Source organism: Erigeron canadensis, chromosome 6, assembly GCF_010389155.1.
Source record: "Erigeron canadensis isolate Cc75 chromosome 6, C_canadensis_v1, whole genome shotgun sequence".
Classification (NCBI taxonomy): domain Eukaryota; kingdom Viridiplantae; phylum Streptophyta; class Magnoliopsida; order Asterales; family Asteraceae; genus Erigeron; species Erigeron canadensis.
The window spans coordinates 9,669,063-9,679,068 of NC_057766.1; the positions used below are offsets into that span (position 1 = coordinate 9,669,063).

General features: G+C 34.4%; 1 protein-coding gene across 1 annotated transcript; it reads left to right on the top strand.

Moving 5' to 3' along the window:
* Positions 1–1,867: 1,867 nt before the first annotated feature.
* LOC122605764 (protein argonaute 4A-like) lies at positions 1,868–8,948 on the top strand. The gene is made up of 23 exons (XM_043778720.1): positions 1,868–1,977; positions 3,550–3,792; positions 3,875–4,080; positions 4,322–4,537; positions 4,620–4,756; positions 5,045–5,142; positions 5,218–5,315; positions 5,402–5,570; positions 5,768–5,884; positions 5,962–6,069; positions 6,176–6,238; positions 6,326–6,439; positions 6,538–6,703; positions 6,784–6,896; positions 6,988–7,125; positions 7,209–7,339; positions 7,464–7,529; positions 7,606–7,669; positions 7,739–7,850; positions 8,042–8,115; positions 8,222–8,316; positions 8,416–8,447; positions 8,548–8,948. The coding sequence occupies exons 2-23, from the start codon at positions 3,559–3,561 to the stop codon at positions 8,727–8,729; spliced, it is 2,733 nt and encodes a 910-aa protein (XP_043634655.1). The 5' UTR covers positions 1,868–1,977; positions 3,550–3,558; the 3' UTR covers positions 8,730–8,948.
* Positions 8,949–10,006: the final 1,058 nt, after the last annotated feature.

The window sequence follows — 10,006 nt, forward strand, 5'->3', positions numbered from 1 at the left end:
GCACTTGGATTCCATAATTAAACAACAACCAAAGATGGGCAAGTCTTCTAGCATACATCTCATGATCTAGCTTACTAGTTCATGCAACACACACTTACGTTGTGTATACTTAAATACCATGGTTTAGGCTTGCTTGGGGAACGACACTACTAGCCGAAGATCTCGCTTTTGATCAGCCCCTTTTCATACTCCCTTCCAAACTATTTTATGTGTTTAACTTTCGGGGTGAAAAGCATGATATATACATGAAATTGCTTTCTATATATATATATATGAAATGATTCTTGATATTATGATTATGAAATGGAATTCTTTCGTATGTTCAATGTGATAAATGTGTTATGATGAGCTTGAGTTCTGTCAACCCGTTTCCTTTCGGTACACTACTATTTACTCCGAAAGGGGAGACCTGTAGTTAGAGAGTTGCGCAAATAGGAGTCGTCCACCCACCCAGAGCGTAACGGTGGAATGTTGGTTGCCTTCATGACGACCTTCGCTTCCAGTCCGACTAGAGCGGTGTTCTAGCTACTTTAAATTTAAATGGTCGTCTCCATGGCACGACCCCAATTATAAATAAAGCACTTGATTGACAACTTGTGCTATGAAATGAAATAATATATTGTTTGGACATGAAAAGGTAGTAAGTAGTGGCTCAAGCATTAACCATCAAAATTTTTGTAAATTATGCCCTTGTGGCTAAATGAAAATGATATGAAATTATGCCATTTAGGCTAAATGAAATTGATATTGAATTATGTCCGTGTGGCTAAACAAAATTGATAATATGTTTGGATATTTTGATTTGAACATACAGTTTGGGAATGCATGTTATGAAAGAATTTTTGAAAGTTTTTATGACTTATTATCTTGAATATGGTGGGAATATAAATATGTTGTTAGTTCAAAACCTATGAACTCACTCAACTCTTGTAGTTGACACTTTTTCTTCACGCTTTTCGGGTTTAGAGTTGTAAGTTAGCATTTTGGACCGCCTCTTGGAGGATATGTTGCTTGTTGCATGATGGACTAGTAATGCAAACATTTGGTCTTTCGATTATGAATTTGGTTATGTAATGGTTATTAAACGTCAACTTGCACTTGGAACCTTTTGATTTTGAATGGAATTTGAAATTTTGTGTTGAAGTTTTATATTTAAATCTTTTGTACCATGTTGTTATGTGGCACTTCGTGTTTCCGCCTTAGTCGGAGTGTTACATTAGGAGTCGAGGCACATTCCGAGTGATGAGTCAAAAGTTATGTTTTCGAGTCGAGTCAAAAGTTACGAGTCGACTCAAAAACATGATTTTTGACGAGGGTGTATAATCTTTGTATTTTTTATTTATGTTGTCAGTCAGTCCTGTGCAACATGCGAGTTTAATCTAGTTTAAGATAAATTAGTGTACAATTTGTAATCGGATAATAATGTTGTAATTTTTTTTGCTTTTTTGCAACTTATGATATTTTATTGAGCATTATTTATTTATAATAAAGATTTGTCTAGCTTTATTATTTATTGAGCTTTAATATTTAATAAAAATAAAAATATCATAATAGTAGGTTTCATGTTAAAAAAAATAAAATCATAATAGTAGGTGTTAAAAAATAAATTAGTACTTCCTTCGTCCTATTTTAAATGTCTTATTTTGATTTTCAAAGTCTTTTTTCTTTAACTTTAACTGTAAATATTTTTGTATGTACTTTATAATAGTTGATGAAACTTATATCATTAAAAAAGTACATCAAAAATTCAATCCATTCTTATATTTTATATTAAGTCGTGTATAACAAAGAGCAGGATCACAGGGTCAGCATTGCCTATCTAATCTCTTTAACCACCATATATACATAACAACACTTGTACAACTTCACATTACTTCATCTCTCTATGAAAAAGTCCTCCCACTGAGGCGCACACACAGACACACTCTCTCACTCTTTTTAGGGTTTTCTGTTCTTGTTCTTCACTCTTATTTTTAGGTAAAATATTTCCATATATATAATTAATTATTTTCCATACATTCATCTATCAACTGTTTACTTTTTTTTCTTTGTAAGGTTTGATTTAATCTATCTTCTGTATTGAAAACCCAATGTTGGTAGTTTATAAATTTTTTTTTGATTTAAGTTTTAATAATTAATTATTTTTGGGTTTTTTTTACTTGATGATGTTTACTCAGTGAAAAGTAATTTTTTTTTTCTGGGTTTCAAATATTAGTAGGAAATTGGTTATTTTTTTATTTTTTATTTATTTTCTGGGTTTGAAATATTTGTTTTAATTTTATTTTTTAGGGTTTCAAATAGTTTTAAAAGTGGATTATTATGTATTTTATTTATTTAATTGTTTTTCGTTTTTTGTATTAATTTATTGTTTTAATTTTTTTTTTTAGGGTTTCATATAGTTTTTAGAGATAATGGGTCTTAATTTAATTAGATGTTTTATGTGTTTTTTATTTTTAATTAAGTGAGATACTTGTTTTAATTTTATTATTTGGTTTTCAAACGAGTTTATGGAAATTGGTTTTTTATTATTATTATTTTTCATCATGCATGTAAGGATTTGGTTGGTTTTAGCTTATGATTTTACTGTTTATACTGTATTTAGATATGTATTTACCAGATCTGTTAAGCAAAAATGTATTTTTTTTTTATCAATTTATATTTTAATTTTTCAAAGTGTTTCCAAAAATGGGTTTTGTCTAATTTGTAGTTTACCAGTTTTTGCATTGTGTTTTAGTGGAAAAGTACACTTGTTTTTGTGGGTTTTTATAGTAGAAACCAAGTTATCTATTAGTCTTCATATATTTGTTTCTTTAATTTTTTTTATAAATAATTATATTTAAAACTTAGTTTATCTGCTTGAATTGTACACAGATCTGAATTTTTAACATCCCACCAGTTATTTTTTTTGCAGTCATTTGATGTATTTACTTCTTGTATTGTACTTTTTAATTTTTAATGTTATTTATATATTTCGTAAGTTAAATTCAACAATGGTTTTTCAAACACATGTGCTGTACTTTTCTTCTGTTAAGTACTTATGTTAAGTTTACCACAACAAAATCTTTTCACAATATGCTTTATGATGTATTTTAAAACATTTTTGCTGTACAATTAAAAATTGGTGATGTACGGATCATTGCCTTATATGTATATATGTGTATCCACATACAATGTAATGTTATATAGGGAGTATCCTTTTGTTAGGTGTAGTACAAACAAGCACAACCACACATATGAGCTAACAATTAAAGAATGCTGTATATATTTGGTTAAAACTTTTACCAACTTTATTTTTACCTAAATTTTGTTTATCTATTCTTGGTTATGGTTATCATATATCTTGGACACTTTAGTTCAATGTTATATCTTTTCTGTAAACCAAGTGAATTTATTCAAATGTTATAATATAGAAATTAGCCTGACCATTTGGCTTGTATAACAGCAAGTTGTTTTTGAATTTCAAGTTTTTTTTTTATTGTTAATTATTATGTTTATGATGGTATATGCTTTGCGTTTTACTAATTTATTTCATGGTTTGATGTGTCACAGAACTTGCAAATGGATCCAGTTGAAAACGACGGTAATGGAGTAGCTGAGGAGGCTTTACCTCCACCACCACCTGTTACAGAAGATGTTGTCCCCGAAAAAGCTCCGGAGCCAGCTAAGAAGAAGGTCATGCGTGTGCCGATGGCTAGGCGCGATTTAGCTAAGAAGGGACAGAAAGCTCAGCTGTTGACTAATCACTTTAAAGTCAATGTGTCTAATGTTGATGGCCACTTTTTTCATTATAGTGTACGTTTTTTGTCCTTGTAGGCTGTTTTTATGAATATTAAGTGTTGCACTTTGTTGAATGTTCTGCTTTGTGACCCAACAGGTTGCGCTTTTTTATGAAGATGGCCGTCCTGTTGAAGGAAAAGGTGTTGGAAGGAAGGTGCTCGATCGGGTTCATGAAACGTATGATAGTGAGTTAGCTGGGAAAGAGTTTGCTTATGATGGAGAGAAGAGTTTGTTTACTGTTGGTGCACTGCCAAGAAACAAGCTAGAGTTTACCGTCATATTGGAAGATGTTACATCCAGCAGGTATACTACATGCAGTGACAGAAAATGTTTTACTTTCTGTTGTTGATGCATTAGACATTGTGTATACAGTTTTGAATTGACCCCATTGTTAGTAAATGGGCCAATTGCTCTGTTTCAAGTAAACTGGTTAATTTGACTTGTTTGTTAGTAATTGGTCGAACTTGCTAGCTTCTAGTCTTCAGTCTTGTATTTAGTCATGGATTTGTGGATTTGTGCTCTTCACGAGTTTTTGTATATTCAGGAACAACAATGGAAAAGCAAGTCCTGATCATGAGGACAGCGACAGGAAGAGAATGCGGCGCCAGTACCAGTCGAAAACGTTCAAAGTGGAGTTAAGTTTTGCTGCGAAAATTCCAATGCAGGCAATTGCCCAAGCTCTCCGTGGTCAGGAGTCAGAGAACTCACAAGAAGCTTTAAGGGTTCTTGACATCATCCTCAGGCAACATGCAGCAAAGCAGTATGTTACATAATTAACTGTAATAAAATTATTTCTCAAATTGTAATTTGATCTGTTGATTTCTGACTATTTTATGGCACAGGGGATGTCTGCTCGTTCGCCAGTCTTTCTTTCACAATGACCCGAAGATGTTTTCTGATGTTGGTGGCGGTGTTCTTGGCTGTAGAGGATTTCATTCGAGTTTCCGTACATCGCAAGGAGGCCTTTCTCTAAATATTGGTAACATCTGATATTTCTTTGTTTGTATTTTATCTAGATGTGGTAAAATGGGTGCGTTTCACTTCAACATGGGTATATGTACCGATTGGGCCTATTAATTCAAAACTCTTTTTTGAAAGAATTCGTGCCTTCTTCATTTATACATAGTGTGTCAAGTCTGATTGAAAAATTTATATAAAATTTTAAGAATTGAGCGATTTTGTGAATGAATGATCAGTTGGTTATGTGCGAGCATTTCAGGTTATTTGTTGATCTTAATTGTTTTTTACTATTTGCTGCTTAAAACAGATGTATCTACAACCATGATCATTCAGCCTGGGCCAGTGGTTGATTTTCTAATTAACAACCAAAATGTGAAAGATCCTTATTCAATTGACTGGGCAAAGGTAGCATTTTGACCACATGTTTTTGTGGTGTTCTATTTTAATACTTAGAAATACTAATTTTTGTTCTCGATACAGGCTAAGCGGACCCTCAAGAACCTTAGGATTAAAGCTAGTCCAACTAATACTGAATATAAAATTACTGGTCTGAGTGAGAAACCCTGCAATCAACAACTGTATGTTCTGTTTATATTGTGCATATTTGCTATATGTAAAACTTTATGCAATAATCCATCATTATTGATATGAATATCTTTTACAGGTTCTCATTGAAACAGAAGACCAAAGATGCGAATGGGGAACCAGAAATGCTGGAAGTCACTGTTTATGACTACTTTGTATCCCATCGAAACATGCCTTTGCAATACTCTGGTGATCTTCCATGCATCAATGTTGGCAGACCGAAAAGGCCAACCTATATTCCCCTTGAGGTAGAGTTATGGAACTTGGCATACTTTGTTCGGAATGGGTTAGTGTTTCGGAATGGGAAAATGGGCTCTTTGTTCAAAAAATTAATTGCATTTACCCATTTTACTTTTTAGAGATTGAACAACACCCAACCTGTGTAGCAATTGACCATCACCCTTTATATGCAATTGTGTTGATTGTTTGTTTTGATCAATTGTAGCTCTGTTCATTAGTCTCGTTACAACGATACACCAAGGCGCTCTCTACCCTGCAGCGATCCTCGCTGGTTGAGAAGTCAAGACAAAAGCCGCAAGAGCGGATGCGGGTTTTGACCGATGTAGGTTTCCTTCACTTTCAGAGTTTGAATTTCATATTGAAAGTACCTTATTGATTTCATTGAATGGAATTTTCTAGGCGTTGTCCCGCAACAACTATGATGCTGAGCCCTTGTTGAAGTCTTGTGGGATATCGATCAGTAGCAACTTTACACAGGTCGAAGGCCGTGTTTTGCAGGCTCCCAGGGTACTACTACCCTCATCTGATTTAGTGATTTTAAGAGATGTTAATGCCTGTTGACTCCATTATTGATGTTTCTTTAATACTTGTTATTTCTCCTTATTTGTCGTAGTTAAAAGCTGGCAATGGAGAAGAATTCTTTGCTAGAAATGGAAGGTGGAATTTCAACAATAAGGTACCTCATATAATTACTTTTTTTTTTGGTTTCGTCATATGTTGTTACTTAAAAACTTTCTTGGTGTTCGCTTGTCTTGATATTCAGAAACTTGTGGAGCCAACTAAGATTGAAAAGTGGGCCGTCGCTAACTTCTCAGCTCGATGCGACATCCGCAATCTTGTGAGGGATCTGATTAAATGTGGTGGACTGAAAGGAATTGTGCGTTTTAATTTCTTTATTCTATTTATCATTTTTTGTGTTTAGTACTTCATTCTAATTACTGCTATAGATTTCTTACATTGTTTTTGAACTTTTAGAAAATTGATGAGCCTTTCGATGTATTTGAGGAAAGTCCCCAGAACAGGAGGGCTCCACCTGTGACTAGAGTCGAGAAAATGTTTGATTTCATTCAGTCAAAACTTCCTGGTGCCCCACAGTTTCTTCTGTGCTTACTGCCTGAGAGGAAAAACTCCGATCTTTATGGTTTGTATTACTAGATTGATTTTAAACTATTGTTAATGTTGGGTTTTTGTTGATTTAACATTTTTATGCAAACTTTTAAGGTCCATGGAAAAAAAAGTGTCTTGCGGATTTTGGGATTGTGACACAGTGTATTGCACCTATGAGGGTCAATGACCAGTACTTGACTAATGTTCTACTGAAAATCAATGCTAAGGTGAGATTGCTTTATTCAAAATGTGAGGTTAATATGTAACAATTCATGAAATCATGAGCTTGAAGTGTGGTTAATGTTTTGTTTTTTGCAGCTTGGAGGGTTGAATTCTATCTTGGCAATTGAGCATTCTTCATCGATTCCAATTGTATCCAAATGTCCAACTATTATTCTTGGGATGGATGTTTCACATGGTTCTCCAGGACAATCTGATATCCCATCTATTGCTGCGGTAAAATTTATATGCTTCTAAATCATCCAAATTGCAAAATCTAATTGAAACAATAATTTTGTTCCTATTGGTGTCATTTTCAGGTCGTCAGTTCAAGAAACTTTCCTTTCATGTCTCGCTACAGAGCCTCAGTGAGAACTCAGTCCCCTAAAGTGGAAATGGTTGATTCCCTGTTTAAGAAGGTTTCAGACACCGAGGATGAGGGCATAATGAGGTGGAGTTTCACATCTTCACCATTGATAAATAGAATGATTCATCTGAATTTATGTGTAGTTTGATATTTTTGGTGGCACATGATATTATCTAATAAAAGCTACTACCAATATTTGTTTTGGCAGGGAGCTGCTTCTTGATTTCTATGTCAGCTCAGCAAAAAGAAAGCCTGATCAGATTATCATTTTCAGGTAAATTTATAGTTTTTGATGAAGTATAAAGTTTTCTTCAAGCTCTAATTCACTTCATTTTTGCCATTTTTTGCAGGGATGGTGTCAGCGAGTCCCAATTCAATCAAGTTCTAAACATTGAGCTAGACCAGATCATCGAGGTCTGACTAGATTATTAGCTCCTCCTTTCCATGATATGGATGTAACATATTTTTGTTTCAACGGTGCAGGCTTGCAAATTTCTGGATGACAAGTGGTGCCCAAAGTTTTTGGTTATCGTTGCACAGAAGAACCACCACACCAAGTTTTTCCTGCCAGGATCTCCCGACAATGTTCAACCTGGTAAACGACATATAGTAGAAATGAAATAAGTACAGAATATATTTGATTTATAGGTTCTTTTTTTTAATCACTGTTGATCTTGTCATCATCTACGCTGCACCCATAGTGATTTCCGACTCAAACTGAATAGTCGGTTTTGTAACTTTTTCGAATTCAACCCTTGAATTCCCTGTCTTTTCGTATTGCAATAGGAACGGTTGTCGATAACAAGGTGTGTCACCCAAGGAACAATGACTTTTACATGTGTGCACATGCGGGAATGATTGTGAGTCTTTGTTTTATCGTTTATAACTTAAAGCCGTTTTTATTTTTTGGGTATGTGTTTTGGATATCAAAGAGAGGGTAGTTGGCTAATTGCACAATTGAAACAGGGGACAACTCGGCCTACTCATTACCATGTTCTTTATGATGAAATTGGTGTCTCGCCAGATGATTTGCAGGAGCTTGTGCATTCATTATCTTATGTGTAAGTCCGCTTGTTGGTTTAATGGTTTTTTATCTTGCGTTTACTGTCCCTTGGTTGCCTGTACATCAAGATTTGTAACACTGTTTATTCTTGTTACAGTTACCAGCGCAGTACCACTGCCATATCTGTTGGTAAGTTATTGTTGATCACTCGGTGACTTCATGCGTAAAATTCAGATTTGATTAAATGAGATGATTTTTGATTATTTTGATTTTTGTGGTCTGTTTGCAGTTGCTCCGATTTGCTATGCACATCTTGCTGCCACTCAGGTGGGGACTTTCATAAAGTTCGAGGATCACTCTGAAACAAGCTCAAGCCATGGAGGAACCGGAGTAACATCAGCTGGGGCGGTGCCTGTCACTCCACTTCCAAAGCTTCAGGAGAACGTGTGCAACTCCATGTTTTTCTGTTGAGGTGTTTTCAATGACTTTCAAGTGTTTGTTTGGACAGCTTAATAACCTAGTATTTTGACGTTTAAACCTAATGCTGTTCCTATGTGGCCATCCTCTGAGGAGTTGATATGGCCTGGAACATGTAGGAAGCGTTTTTGGTACTCTGGTTTGTGTATGTTTAGGAATTCTGGTAGATGCAAGTTTTTATTACTATATGTGAATGTTTAGGCCTTGTTTGTGTCATGCTGTGTTATTGCATTACCTATGTACAGTATGACAGCTCTTGACCGCTGGACAATGTTTCATATTCAGATGGTCTACCCTCCGGCCTGGTTTTCTGAAATGAAGTTTATGGTTCAATAGAGCCATTGCATGTAGGTCTCTGCATCTTACATGAGGCCTGAATCGTCCATCTGTTTCCCTGGAAGTTGGAATTACAGAAATAACCTCTAGGTCTATTTGGTATCCGAATCTAAGTGAAACAGTGTGTGGTAATCAGAATCATTTTTAGGTCTAAAACACAATCTATACCATTATGTGTTTTAATTTGGCTATAAATGGTTGCTAGGATGGTTATAGTTTAGTTAAAGGCGCTGTGAATTTCAACTGTGAGAAGCTTGGAAGTGTATACTTTATATAGCTTTTGGACAAGCTTCTTAACAAGATGCAAGTGTGTAAAGAATTGGTTTTGATTAGAAATGTTTTAGTTGATATGTTTAGTTCACGCTAAGTATGAATTTGAAGTTTTTAAACATTAATTGGTATAGAAATTAAACTAGAGTGAACTAAAGACTGCAAGGGATACCAAAGTGTCCTCTTAAGTTTAGCGAGTTGCACTTAAAACTGTATAGATCGAGTAGCACAAAAAGTCAAAAGCCGACACCTAATTCCATGCATGTCAAAACCCAAAATTAGCAAAGCAAATGTCCAACTGACTTGAGGATGCAGGTGTTGTGTTTTTTACAAAACGGATTGAATAGGGAGTGCGAGTTGTCTATTTCAAGAATAGGCATGTACATACATATTTCTCAGAAATTACGTTTTCATAGTAGATAAATCACTCTTTCATCTATACACATAGCAAATTACTTTTTCATCCAAACATTCATTTTAAATAGTTTTCTTTTGTTTTACAGACGTATAACATATTAATAAAATAATCACTTCAAGTTGTAATCTTAAACGCTCGGTACTTTTTACTATATAACCTGCGTACCATATCATCAAAGTAGCATCTCATTTTGTAAAGCCAAATAAACATATATTGCAATTCTTGGGAGTCCACTTACTCCATTCTG